The 15,299-nt window shown below is 33.9% G+C and overlaps 1 protein-coding gene across 1 annotated transcript; it reads left to right on the top strand.

The window, feature by feature from the left end:
* Nucleotides 1–851: 851 nt before the first annotated feature.
* LOC126891336 (uncharacterized) lies at nucleotides 852–12,581 on the top strand. Its single transcript, XM_050660514.1, has 3 exons — nucleotides 852–881; nucleotides 10,275–10,658; nucleotides 11,622–12,581. Exons 1-3 carry the CDS (start codon nucleotides 852–854, stop codon nucleotides 12,441–12,443), a joined length of 1,236 nt encoding a protein of 411 aa, XP_050516471.1. The 3' UTR covers nucleotides 12,444–12,581.
* The last annotated feature ends 2,718 nt before the right edge of the window (nucleotides 12,582–15,299 follow it).

Genomic DNA, 15,299 nt, shown 5'->3' with positions numbered 1-15,299 from the left:
TAAGTGAGCGTTAATTATGCTTAAGCTGTTGGAGTAGCGTTTTTCAAGGAGGTCAAGAGCAATGTTAAAGTTATCGTGGGTTAGTTCTAGGGAGTCAATTAAGGCGAGAGCTTCATTTTTTAGTGAAGATTTCAGGTATATGAACCGTTGGATATTTGTTAGAGAGGGGTTGTCAATTATCAGACTGGTGAAAAGGTGGAGGAAAGATGTCCATTCATCGTAGTTTCCTGAGAAGATTTGAAGAGATAGTTGAGGCAATTTTACATTAGTAGGCGTGGTTATTGTGACAGTGGGAGTTTGAGTGACAATAGTGGGTAGATTTGACTCTACGATAGATCTGCACTTTTCGCGTAATAAAGATAAATATTTAAAATAATTGCCTTCCATAGCATCACGATCTTCAGAAACATCGGCAACGGCACTAGTCTGCTCTATGTCGTCTTGTATTTCGTTGTAGCGTTCGAAGTTTTTAATTATAGCTTGTTCTCTCAGCTCCATTTCTGTTACGGTTAATTGTGATGCCAAAAACTTATCACACCAATTATACGCCCGCGTTAAGCCTGACTTTGCCGTTGCTCGCTGCTTCTTCAGTGCCTCCATTATCAATCAAGTACAGTAATTAATATAAGCAAGTATGATATGAAAGTTAAATCAAAAACACTTTAAAATCACTGCGTAATAAAAATTAAAAATAAGCGACCTGAAAGAGAAAACAAAAACAAAAAAGCGCCCTGAAAGAGAAAACAAAAACAAAATAATCGTCCTGAAAGAGAAAATAAAAACCACAAGTTCAATAGAATAAAGTAAATGTAAATTTTTCAACGTGTTAATGCATGTAGTATTTATAAAAAATGGTTAAAAGTACATGGAGGCACTGTGAAGTAAGTGTAGTATTTACGATTGTGTAAAAAATGTTTAAAATATTTATTCAGTAAAATTTCATAATTTGATTCAAAGTGAAAAGTTAGAAAATTTGAATAAAAAGGGTTCATAGAAAATTTGGTTATAATTCAAAATATTAAAGAGTTCAAAGAGCAAATAAATGTTTGTGTAATCCTTAAAACTACTTGTTACAATGAATTGTCAAGTTTTAAATTAATTATTATAAGTTTTTTATTTACGCAAAATAAATGTCTTTTTATTTTCCCTGTATGTCGAAATCCTTCGCCAGGTAGTGGTTCAAGTTTCAAAAGCCGACTGGTTTTGAATCGCTGTCGGCGGGCCGCCGGCTAGACGACACGTGGTGTAGATTATGATATTTTACAATATTGGCAGTGAAGGGCTATTATTAATTATTATAAACCCTGATTTTTGCATCGGTGAGAAGGACCAATGAACGAAAGGGCTTCTAGTCGTCCACAGTGTGGCGTATTTCTTGCGCCAGGGTACAGAAAACGACTGTATGTTTTCTCAGATGATGTGTGATTCCTTCGAAAGTGGTTGTATTTCTATGGGTACTGGTTAAAATTTATTGTTTAATGAGTCAGACACTTCTAGTATTTTAATATGAATGTATTATTATCAAAACATTATTCGAATGGTACATGTCAATGTTAACAATGTTTTGAACCATTTATTTGCTCTGTGGTGATGAAAACGTACAACTTACAGTTTGAAGTCGTGTGTGCTCTGAAAGTCGACCGCTTCGGTCGACGATTGAAGGTGTAAGATAGCGAGGTTTTAGCGTGCAGGGCTATCGTAAGTTCAAAAGTTGGCCAAAACAAGTCAAGTGTTGGCGTTACAAGGGGACAGGGGTATGAGCGTTGTTGCCAGATCAAATGGTTGAGTAAATTCAAACACTATATTTTAAAATTATTTTGAAATATACAGGGTGTCCCAATAAATGGCGGCGTATCAAAGTTATATTTTTTCTTATGGAACACCCTGTATTTTATTGCATTTTTAATTGTCCGCAAAAAATAAGGTATAGTTTCATAAGGCTTCCCTATACCTATGTACAGAGTGTTCTGAGTTATGTTGACTTTTCTTAAAATGTAAAGTTTTAAAAGAAGGCTTATTCTCAAGGTATTTAAGAAATTATAAAAACATTACTTTTACATTTAAATAGTCGGATATTGGTTAAATGTATTCCATGATTAATTATTACACATTTGTCTACAGGGTGTTCAAAATTTACAGTTTCATTTTTGGAGTATTCAATGTGCCATATGATGCTTATTTTAAATAGAACACTATGTATATTAATAAATAATTATACTAAAATTTACCTCTTTCGAATGGTATATGGATGTCCTATACCTAGGTGTCATAGTTTTTGCGTAATTTACAATTATTTAAATTCTTAATCTGTAAATCGATTTTAAAACAAAAGATATAGTTAATTAATGTCATTGTATGACATTGTCAGTTTATAACATTACGGTCTGGTAATTATCAAAACTATAAACATCCGTGTATGAAAGCATAGTATCTGATTTAAGAAAAAGGGGATATAAACTTTTGGAAGCTGTTCCTAAGCTAAAATTCCGAACCAAAGAACCTTTAAATATGTTTTTACTAACATTCAGGCAGGATGAAGATGTTAATAAAATATTTGGAATTACTGACATCATGGGTAGCAGGGTGGAAGTAGTCTCTTTAAAAACCAATAAACTTGTACCACAATGTAAACGGTGCCAGGCTTATGGTCATACACATAAATACTGCGCTAAGGAACCAAGATGTGTCAGATGCACTAGCAAGCATCTAACAGCAGATTGTAAAAAACCTAAGGATGACAAACCTAAATGTGTACATTGCGGAGGTGAACATCCAGCTAATTATCGAGGATGTGTCGTTGCAAAAGAGATACAAAAACTCCGACAAAAGCAAACCAAAAAACCTAACCCATCTCGGCATCCACAACGAAATGCCATTCCACGGGTAGAACAACAGCGTGAAGAAAAAACACAAAAGAAAACATATAGCGAGATTGCAAAAAACAAAAATAATTGTAATGAAAAATCGACACAAAAAGAATCTGCAGCTACTGAAATACTATTGCAGCAAATACTAGACAGACTAAATCAAATGGATAACAGAATCCTTAATTTAGAAAAACGCGCCCAAGGAGCGATACCAAAAAACAAAAATGGCTAAGCAACTGCGCATTATGCAATGGAACGCCAATGGACTCCAAAACCACCAACAGGAATTGCAAATAGTCTTTGACCTTGAAAAAATAGATGTGTGCCTTATATCCGAAACACATTTTACTAGAGAATCATATATCAGATTCCGTGGCTACAAAATATACCAAACGATACACCCAGATAATGCAGCAAAAGGGGGTAGTGCGGTTATTATAAAAGAAACCATTAGACATTATCAAGACACTGGATACCAAACAGCAGAGATTCAAGCCACAGCTGTCAACGTAACCATGAGAGATTATAACGTTATCATAGTAGCGTTGTACTGTCCTCCTCGACATGCATTAAAAGAAGAAAATTATACCAACTTCTTGATGAATTACGGTAAAAGGTTCATTATAGGAGGCGATTTTAATGCAAAACATGTCCATTGGGGTTCCAGATTAACCACAAATAAAGGTAAAGAGCTACTCAAAGCAACCAAACACTTAAAGTGTGATGTTCTGAGCACAGGCACCCCAACCTATTGGCCAACGGACCCAAACAAGATACCTGATTTAATAGATTTTTTTATCATAAAAGGCCTTGCGTCTAATTTTGTACACGTGGAAGAAGCATTGGACATGAATTCGGATCATTCTCCAATTCTTCTTACTCTCAGTGACACTCTCATACAGAAAGAAAATCCACCACGATTAACAAATAAGTGTACAGACTGGACTAGTTTCCAATTACAATTAGAAAGGAGAACTGATCTCTCTGGCTCATTAAAAACCCCCAAGGAATTAGATGAAGCTGTAGAAAAAATTACGAATAAGATCCAGCAAGCAGCTTGGGATAATTCACCAACTATTATCCAAAGAACTAAAGGCAACAATTATCCTAAAGAAATAAGGGATATGATAGCCGAAAAGAGAAAACTACGACGAAACTGGCACATGACTAGAAATCCTGCAGATAAAACTGTTTTAAACAATGCCACACAAAAATTAAAGCGAGAAATCAAACGCATACAGCAAGAGTCCATAGGGGAGTACCTCAGTGAACTAAGCGCTGATAAAACGACAGACTACTCTCTGTGGAAAGCAGCTAAACGGTTTAAAAGACCAATTATACAAAATCCTCCTATTAGGAATAGCAATGGTACCTGGGCTCGTAGCAATGAACAAAAAGCTACAATATTTGCAGATCATTTAGAAAATACATTCAAACCACATGATGGAGAAGATCTTGAAGAACCAATTGAACTAAAGGATGAAAACATAAAAATCAACCCTGTTACTCCTAATGAATTAGAGACAGAAATAAAGCACAATTTGAATCCGAAAAAAGCGCCTGGCTTTGATCTTATTACTGGTGAGATTTTAAAGCAGCTGCCGAAAAAAACCATTATAAAACTAACCCACCTTTTCAACGCTTCATATAGACTTAAATATGTTCCGAAGTTGTGGAAAGTGGCAGAGGTGATAATGATAACTAAACCTGGAAAACAACCTCACCAAGTAACGTCGTACAGACCAATATCATTCATCCCGGTGATAGCAAAACTCTATGAAAAAATGCTCCTAAAAAGGCTAAAGCCAATAATTGAAGAGAGACAGCTAATCCCATCCCACCAATTTGGTTTTAGAGAGAGCCATTCTACTATTGAGCAAGTGCATAGGATCACTGACATCATAGAAATGGCACTGGAAGAAAAGAAAGTTTGCACCACTGTCTTCCTGGATGTGGCCCAAGCATTCGACAAGGTGTGGCACAAAGGATTAATACATAAACTGCGCTATCACCTACCAGAACAGTTCGCCCAACTCTTAGAATCATACATATCAGACAGATGCTTCAGAGTAAAGCAGGAGGAAGCATACTCTGATTTGAGACAGATTAGAGCTGGTGTTCCACAAGGAAGTGTCCTTGGACCAGTTCTGTACATTTTATACACCAGAGATATCCCTCAACTACGTCAAGATACTATTGCTACATTTGCAGATGACACAGCAATTATCTCAGTTGGAAATAATCATGAAGAAGCGGTACATAACTTACAGAACTCCATAAATCAGATATATAAATGGACTAAAGCATGGAGAATCAAGTTGAATGAAACCAAATCCATACATATTGATTTTACCAATAAAAGGAGGCAATACATACCAATCAGAATAAATTATATCCAGATTCCATATGAGAATACTGCAAAATATCTGGGTATCACTCTTGATGCAAGACTTAGGTGGAAAGCACATATTAAAAAGAAAAGACAAGAGCTTGGAATCAGATATAAAAAAATGTATTGGCTGCTTGGACGTGACTCCAAATTATCAATCCATAATAAGTTGCTACTCTACAATCAAATCCTCAAGCCTGTCTGGAGCTATGGCATACAACTATGGGGGTGTGCCAGCGAAAGTAATATACAAATAATTCAACGCTTCCAAAACAAGGTACTAAGGAACATCGTAGATGCCCCCTGGTATATTAGAAACAGTATCATCCACAATGATCTGGGGATCGACACCGTTAGACAGACTATATCTAGATTTGCCCGGAACCACGAAGATAGGCTCCATCGTCACGTGAATGTTGAGGCCCTCCAGCTACTTGACAACACGAACCAGACCAGACGTCTTAAAAGAATCAAACCATATGAGCTAGTGTAGTGCGCATAGTGCGGTACTAAACCATATGAGATAGTGTAGTGCGCATCGTGCGGTAGTGTACACGTTAATTGTAGTGTAAATAGGCGATATGCTAATATAACCTAAAGAAATACTGATGAGTAAGACTTTAGCTTAAAAAAATGTAGTTAGGTTAGAATTAAGTTACTCATTGTTCCAATAGTGAACAGATTGTAATGTTACTCCGAGTGGAGCATTAAAAAAAAAAAAAAAAAGGTAGTGGTTCAAGTTTCAAAAGCCGACTGGTTTTGAATCGCTGTCGGCGGGCCGCCGGCTAGACGACACGTGGTGTAGATTATGATATTTTACAATATTGGCAGTGCAGGGCTATTATTAATTATTATAAACCCTGATTTTTGCATCGGTGAGAAGGACCAATGAACGAAAGGGCTTCTAGTCGTCCACAGTGTGGCGTATTTCTTGCGCCAGGGTACAGAAAACGACTGTATGTTTTCTCAGATGATGTGTGATTCCTTCGAAAGTGGTTGTATTTCTATGGGTACTGGTTAAAATTTATTGTTTAATGAGTCAGACACTTCTAGTATTTTAATATGAATGTATTATTATCAAAACATTATTCGAATGGTACATGTCAATGTTAATAATGTTTTGAACCATTTATTTGCTCTGTGGTGATGAAAACGTACAACTTACAGTTTGACGTCGTGTGTGCTCTGAAAGTCGACCGCTTCGGTCGACGATTGAAGGTGTAAGATAGCGAGGTTTTAGCGTGCAGGGCTATCGTAAGTTCAAAAGTTGGCCAAAACAAGTCAAGTGTTGGCGTTACAAGGGGACAGGGGTATGAGCGTTGTTGCCAGATCAAATAGTTGAGTAAATTCAAACACTATATTTTAAAATTATTTTGAAATATACAGGGTGTCCCAATAAATGGCGGCGTATCAAAGTTATATTTTTTCTTATGGAACTATTTCGAACTATTTTTCTTATGGAACGTATTTTATTGCATTTTTAATTGTCCGCAAAAAATAAGGTATAGTTTCATAAGGCTTCCCTATACCTATGTACAGAGTGTTCTGAGTTATGTTGACTTTTCTTAAAATGTAAAGTTTTAAAAGAAGGCTTATTCTCAAGGTATTTAAGAAATTATAAAAACATTACTTTTACATTTAAATAGTTGGATATTGGTTGAATGTATTCCATGATTAATTATTACACATTTGTCTACAGGGTGTTCAAAATTTACAGTTTCATTTTTGGAGTATTCAATGTGCCATATGATGCTTATTTTAAATAGAACACTATGTATATTAATAAATAATTATACTAAAATTTACCTCTTTCGAATGGTATATGGATGTCCTATACCTAGGTGTCATAGTTTTTGCGTAATTTACAATTATTTAAATTCTTAATCTGTAAATCGATTTTAAAACAAAAGATATAGTTAATTAATGTCATTGTATGACATTGTCAGTTTATAACATTACGGTCTGGTAATTATCAAAACTATAAACATCCGTGTATGATATTCAATTTTTTTTACTTAAAAATGACTTTTACATTCAAATTTAATTGTTCCTAAAAATGAATAATCACGCTATCTATGAAAGAGTAGACATGCTACTTTGCATTGGGGAATATTTTTAAAATTATCTCTTAGTAGTATCCTGATAGAAGACACCCAAAAAGGACGTTTTTGATAGATTTCTCGATAGATTCCGTGCTACTGGTAATGTTGCATAGGCACGAAAAGTTAAATAAAAATAAACCATTTATTTTTGATGACGTCAACGAACTTGATATCCTGCTTTCTGTTACGAAAAACCCAAATACTAGTATGTACGTGAAAAATTTTGAGTCAATTGGAAATCAGTCAAACGAGTGTATGTAGAATACATAAGAAAAACCACTATCATCCGTATAAAACTCAACTACACCAGCATTAGACAGAACAGGAACGTTTAACTTTTCGTTTATAGACTTTAGAATTTGGAGAAGATCCTGATTTTTTTAAAGAATGTATTGTGTACAGACGAATCTACCTACTTTTCATAATAATCGTCTATTTAATAGACAGCTTTCATTTTATTATGATACAGTAAACAAACATTTTACCGTTGATCGCCAACATCGATGAAGTGTTAATGTTTGGGGCAGTATTCTGAGCGAATACGTTATCTACCCATATTTTTTTGACGAAAATCTGAATGGAGCAACTTTTTTAAATTTCTTAAAACAAGTTTTTTGGATCCATCTTAAAACCTTCCACTTAGCGTGCGAACAAACATGTGGCTCCAATTGGACGACAGAGTTCCAGCTTCCAGAGTTCCAAAATTTAGAAATAAATGGATAGATAGATTCGGTCCATACCTATATTTGGCCACCTAGGTCACCAGGATTGACCAAGATGAATTTTTTTAAATGGGGTTATATTAAAAATATTGTAAATGCTACACTTCCTACTCTACTACTTCAGATGATATTTTTATGAAATTAAGAATTTCGAATGCTTTTGCGTCTATAACACCAGCTATGTTAAATAATGTAAACAAATCATTTAAAATCGCTTGTTGTATAAACATTTTGAACATGTATTACATAACTGATAATTTTTTTTACTTATACTAAGTTGTGGTTCATTTTGTATTATTTATGTATTTTTTTTATTAAGATTCTATATGTTTCGTTATGTATTTAGTTATTTTCAATAACGAAAAAATTTATTTTACAAATCAGCAAATAAAAATATACCTACATATTTATTTACAACTACATACACTCTATAACAACTATGCCAAGATGATGGGTTTAAAAATCGAGAGTGACTATAAATATTTTTAAAATCGATGTACCGTTTAAGAAAATTGTAAATTACGCAAAAACTGCCTCCTAGTTGTAGAACATCTATATACCATTAGAAAGAGGAACCTGTGTTTAGTATAATCATTGATTAATATACATGGTGTTCTAATTGTTTTTCTTTTTCTTTCTGAATTCTCTCCTCACTTCTCTTTTTCTCATCCATAAAAGGCGAACTAGTAAGAACTGTGGATTTAAGTTTAGGCCGGCCCTTCCTGATATTTTTTCTCTGCTCTGCGTTTGGATAAGGTTTAACCTGCTCTGGCGAAAAAATTCATCTGTTTTATTTACACCTTGATTACTAGTGGAAGGTTCTGGCTCTGAATAATTTTGTGGCTTTTCATTATTGTCATCGGTCTGTATATTAGCTTCAAATGGTCTATCTGTAACATAGGTAACATAGTAACATCCTCCTCTTTGAAAACTTCAGAATCTACAGGTATTCCAGTTTTTCTAAATGACGATAGAATATTAGTAGGGGTAACAGCTTTTGATAGTATTTTACCCACAATACCAGCAACATCATCAATAGTGACAGGAACACCTGGATGATTGATCATCCAATTATCAGTCTCTTTGTTATAAAAAGTATTGAATGGACCTAGACATCCCACGTCAAGGTGCTGAAGTTTATGGCTGCAGTGAGGTGGTATTGTTAGTAATACTATACCATTGTCTTTGGAGTATTTCAAAATTTTATAATCACAGTGGGTTTCATGATTGTCCATAATTAGTAATATATTTTTTTCTTTACTACATCGTGTAACGTCCACTAAATGTTTAAGAAAATTATCGGTCGTCATCCAACCAGTTTTGAATGCAGCCCCTTGAGATCCAACAGGTGCTCCATCTAACATGTGGGATTTATAATTTTGACGAGGAAATATAAAATAAGGACAGCAATTTCCTTTGGCACAAATCACTATACACATTGTTACTAATGTACCTCGTTCTGCACTTGTTACTTTTCCCACTTGTTTCAGTTCTTTTGGTGCTATAATGTTTGGTGTGACAGTTTATGAAAGAGGAACATTTATACTATTAACCTAATTAAAAAAAAATGACAAAAAGTAATTTTAAACTGTGTAAAATTATTTTGCAAAAACATGTCGATTTAGAAACATTATTTTTTCATATTTAGAAAGACTGAATCTTTATATACATTTAGAAAGAAAAACAATTGTTCTAGGACAATTAGGGACGAAGTTAGCCCCCTTTTTTAATTCACATGTTCTTGCAAAATAATTTTGCAATATTTATAATTATGTCTTGTCCTTGTTTTTTAATTAAATTAATAGTGTAGATCTTCTTTCTTAAACTATCTAAAGTATTACTGTAACTTCATGATTTTCTGATTTATAGTGTTGCAAAAAAAAAATTAATTTTGGATAAACAAATTAAATAACTTTTAAACTATTTGACCGATTGCTTTGAAATTTAGGGTATTAAGGCGCGTATCCACTGAAAAGTTGGCAACTTTTGTGTTTGCAACTCTTCCGAAGTCACCAACTTTTGTTTTTTATCGTTGTCCACATCTAAACATAAAGTTGTCAACAATAATTTAGGAAACATGTTAGTTGGCAACTGGCAGTCTCCATCAAGACTATTGTGTTGACAAAATGGGGTCGATTGATGACGATATTATCTTAGCAGCTGCATCATTTATTATTTTGAGTAAAAAAAAAAGAAACGAAAACATAAATATTGGGTACGACCAAGCCTCATAGGAAGAAACACACATGGAGGAATTGAGTTAATAAATGCTTTGAGAAAAGATGATTTGTTAGCAGGACGTATTGAAGACGGACAAATAAGAAACTTTCTCCGTATGACTGATTCCGATTTTGAGTGGTTGCTCAATCTTGTTGGACCAAAAATTACAAAAAATGACACTAATTTTAGAAAAGCCATCACACCTACCGAACGCCTACTAATTACTTTAAGATTTTTGGCTACCGGAAATTCCTACACTTCATTAATGCATTTATTTAGGATTTCAAAGCAAGCGATTTCAAAAATTGTACCAGAAGTATGTATAGCAATATGTGAAGTTCTTGGCGATCAAATAAAAGTAAGTGTATTCTATTATTATAAATATTTTTGACGGTTTCTTTAGCAGAGTAAGTTTGGTAAAATATTCAATTTTTGTTCCCTGGGGTCAGGTTCGATTCGTTTCCAAAAATAACTGAAAACGCATTTAGAAAGTTTTTATTTAAGAAACTATTTTAATGCAAATCATATGAAACATCATGGGGTACACATTATTAGTCTAATATATTAGCAGTATTTATAGCTTCCAGCAGAATACTAGATGCAGCCAAACTTGTTTCCTGTTCTGTTTGTGAATCTGTGAGTGGTATATCCTGTGTTTGTTGTGGGATGTATTGTGATGAAGATGGTAATGCATATTGTGGCGAGCGTAGTTCAGGTACTGTTTGAGATTCTGTCACTTGTGGTATGTATTGTGGTGAAGGGGATGATACATATTGTGGTGATAGTAGTTGATTGTAGTGTGATGTGAGTGATGATGTGTCATCTGGTGATGAAAGAGGTGGATGTATGGGAAAACTGGAACTTGATGAATGTGTTGAAATTGGAGTCATTTGTCCAGAATGTCCAGTAGCAGGATAGTCATATTTTCCGATACTTGCTTGAAACAAAATATTTGATATTTCATGCTCCACCACATTTTGAGCATAACTTGATTTTAAAGCTTCCATTTTCATTGCAACATGCTCCCCAAAGGCACTGTATTTATGGCGATTTTTCTTAGCTTGAAGTTCTTTCAATACGTTGTAAGCTTCCTCTTGCCTTTGGTCACCAGTTGAAACCTTCCTTTTTGAACATTTAGTTTTTTTCCCAATACAAGGCGCTGTCGACGGACCTGGTTGTGAATTCGGTGGTTCTGAATCCGATGATGGTGGGACTATTGTATTACTTGTATTTCCCTCATTTGGTAACAGATTTTGATTTTGGGAGATTTCTGCCTCAACTTCTTCCGACCCAGAATCCTAAAAATATATTTTTTTTATAGATGCCTGGAACTGCTGAAGAGTGGAAAGTAGTGGCAACACAGTTTAATAATCTATGGAATTTTCCACAATGTACAGGAGTTATGGACGGAAAACATATTATGATTCAATCACCAGAACACAGTGGAAGCGATTACTTTAATTACAAATCGTTTTTTAGCATTGTGCTTTTTATTGTTGCTAATGCAAATTACGAAGTGTTGTATATGAATGTTGGCTGCCAGGGACGCATATCGGATGGTGGTGTTTACGAAAATACCCAGTTCAAAAGAATGTTGTCCGAATGTAAACTTAATCTACCTAATAATGAAATGCTTCCTGGTAGAGCCATGGCTGTTCCTTATGTTTTTCTGGGTGACGATGCTTTTCCATTGTCACCAAATTTGATGAAACCTTATCCAGGTACCCAAGAAAAAGGATCACAGGGAAGAATATTTAATTATAGACTATCAAGAGCGCGAAGGGTATCAGAGAATGTGTTCGGAATATTATCTGCACGATTTCGAGTTTTCAGAAAAATAATGTTACTTGAACCAACGAAAGCGGAGACAATTGTGACTGCTTGTATTTGTTTACATAATTATTTAAGAAAAAAAAAATCAAGGACCACCTACACTCCACCTGGAACTTTCGATTCTGAAGACAAAGACAGTGGTAATATTATTTCTGGAGCTTGGAGGAACGAGATGCAAAACAATATGCCATTCCATAGTTTCGATAAGAGAGCTCGGAAATCAAGTAGTGCTGCGAAAGATGCGAGACAAGAATTTGCAGAGTTTTTTATGACCGAACAAGGGAACATTCCTTGGCAAAATGACTATTAACAAATTATATAAAGTAACGAAACAAACAGCAAGAAAATTAATTAATGCATTAATAATATTAATTTTATGAAGTTATTTTATTTTTTTTAAGTTAGAAGTTAACTAACTTTCTACTAACTGCTAAATTACTAGAATATGATACGTTATGATCCTCGTTTCAATCGTAGTTATTCATAGCTTATAAATCGTAAAATAAATACAATATTGTTGCATACTTACATGTTTTTCATTTAATCCCTTTTCAAGGCATAACTTAGGTTCATTTTTGTCTGATAAAAATAGAAGTCGTTGGTACGCAAACCACTTTGTGGTATCAGAAGTAGCTGAACCCGATTTATTTTCTTCTTTTAATTTCTTCTTCTCTCTTAAAAACTGTGCCGTCAAATTTTTTATTTTCCTTTGTATTTCAAGTTCGTGTAGCCCCATCACATCACTGATGGTTTTCCAGGCATCCTTTTTCTTATTTTTATTTTTATAATTTACGTATTTTGGATTCAATAGTACACTTTGGGTGTGATATAAATCAATTAAGGTATCAATAAGTTCATTTGTCCACGTTATTACTACAGACATGTTTCTGTTTACAACTTATGTTTCCAACTGAGCGACCGTCCCCACAAAGCCGTTAAAATGTCGACAACACGCGCATTCCTTTGATGTTACCGCCAAAAAGAGAAACAAGGTTTTCAACATTTGTTTGCAATTTTTGTTGGCAACATGAACATATTTCGGAAACTTTTGTCACCAACGCATGTTGACAACACGAAAGTTGCCAATTTTCCTTTGGTGGAGACCCGTCTTTAAGCACCAAAAGTCTCAGCATTCCGTTTAATAAGAAGGTTCTAAGTTAATTTTTACATATAAGTTATGAATATTTATAAAAACTCAAAATTTATGAATTATTTTGTAATTTTCTAAGCAACCAATAAGGATATACATATTCAGAGAACGCCATATTGAAGTTTTTTATACGATTTATGAGTTTCTTACTCTCAAATTTGTTTAAAATGCTTAACTTTTTGGCAATAGACGAAAAAAGCGAAAATTTACCGTTTTTTGATCTTTATTTGTTTATAACTATGTATATAATCAAAATCTGCTGCAGGAAACATATAGGTTCCATTATAGATGTCCATAACTATTAAAGAAATTTGGTTTCGGCCTGGAGGGGGTTGTGTCACCATCAGGATATTTTTTTCCTTATTTCTCTGAACTATACTTTTTTGATTGATTTTTCCAAGCTCATCTCATCTTCTTCTAACAGTCTGTCTCATCGTTTCATCTGTTACCTCACAAATTATGCAAGTCTTAATCAGACTGTCCTCCAAATTCTCTAGCTCACAATTTTTTGCCTTGTTTATAATATAATATCTGTTATAAATTTGTCTACTGACTCACCTTGTTTTCTGGTAAACAGGCAATACCTTACGTTTGATACATTGCTTCTGGGTTTGAAGTGTGCTTCAAATTTTTTGATTAATAGTTCTAACTTGTCTTTTTCTTCTGTTGAGAACTTGAACGTGTTATAGATTTTGAACCCTTTGTCCCATATTAACTGTAATAGTTGTGCGAATTGGGTTATTTCAGGTTTCTTTGTTATGGGCTATTCCACGAATATACGTCTGTCTCGGATTATCGCGACAACGAATATGTTAGTGTGCAACATAAGAAGTGCGAAAGTAAATGGCTGTAATAGTTGTTCCAATAAACAACAATGTATTTTGCAATTTACTTTCGTTCTTCATAATTTTCACAGTAAAATATTCGTTGTCAAGATAATCCACAATAGTCGTATGTTCGTGGAATAGGGTATAATTATGTTGCTTGTACATAGTTTTTAAATCTTTGTATGAAGAATTTCCAGTTTTCATACAAGTTACCTGACATTTGCATTGCGTTTATTGCTGCTTTGAATTCCATTACACTTTTTATATGTTTTTCTTAACGTATTCGGTTTGGTTTCTGATTTGGTTTTCGGCACCATGTAACTTATTTACTGCTGGCATAAACTTCATATTATCCTCTTTGAAATTTAAATATTTCACTCACACAACATATTTTCGTAGCCCTCGCTGTTTGTCATTTGATATTAGATAACGCCTGACACTTTGATTTTTTTTGCTCATTGAATTTAGGTTTGACTAAGCAGTGGTACAACAATATGTCATATTTCAGTAATTTCTAATTTTAATTTTTAAGTATTCTTTAACTCAAATTCATAGATTAATGTCCTTCTTTATATGTATAATACATTTGATACTTAATAGGAATCATTGAGAGTATACAACCAACCATATAACATGTCTTCTATCCAGTTCTCACATCCATTCCATGTCAACTACATTATTTGTCACCAATTAACAACTAAATTTATTTTTATGACAAGTTTGAATTTGTGAACTGGATTACACAATCTAACCATCATTAAATTTATATTTTTAATCACTCCTAATTTCATTCTCTGGCTTACATTGTGCTACTGTTTCGTTCTACTTGGGTTCAGTGTTCAATTGACATTAAATTCTTGTAATATGCAGCCCACTATGTAGTGACTGTACACAATATTTGTCAAAGTCACATCAGTTGTCATTTGTCACTTATCACTTACTTGAACACTACCGCCAAAATAAGGAACTGTCATTACTGTCATTTATTGTTCTTACATTTTTACTTGAAGATGCACCACCCGGCATAATTTTAATTAATTTTGATCTGTTTGTCCAGTGTGTGTTGTATGATTTTTATTAGTTGCAAATTTTAAAAATTTCTTTCTTGCCAATGTTGCATTTTGCTGGGACATCTTCCTAATTTGACGAAGTAAGTCTACGTTATTGTAATTTTTTGTTTAACATCAAC

Source organism: Diabrotica virgifera, chromosome 9, assembly GCF_917563875.1.
Source record: "Diabrotica virgifera virgifera chromosome 9, PGI_DIABVI_V3a".
In the NCBI taxonomy this organism is placed as follows: Eukaryota; Metazoa; Arthropoda; class Insecta; order Coleoptera; family Chrysomelidae; genus Diabrotica; species Diabrotica virgifera.
The sequence above is the reverse complement of the archived record's forward strand: the minus strand, read 5'-3'. Positions and strand labels throughout refer to the sequence as shown.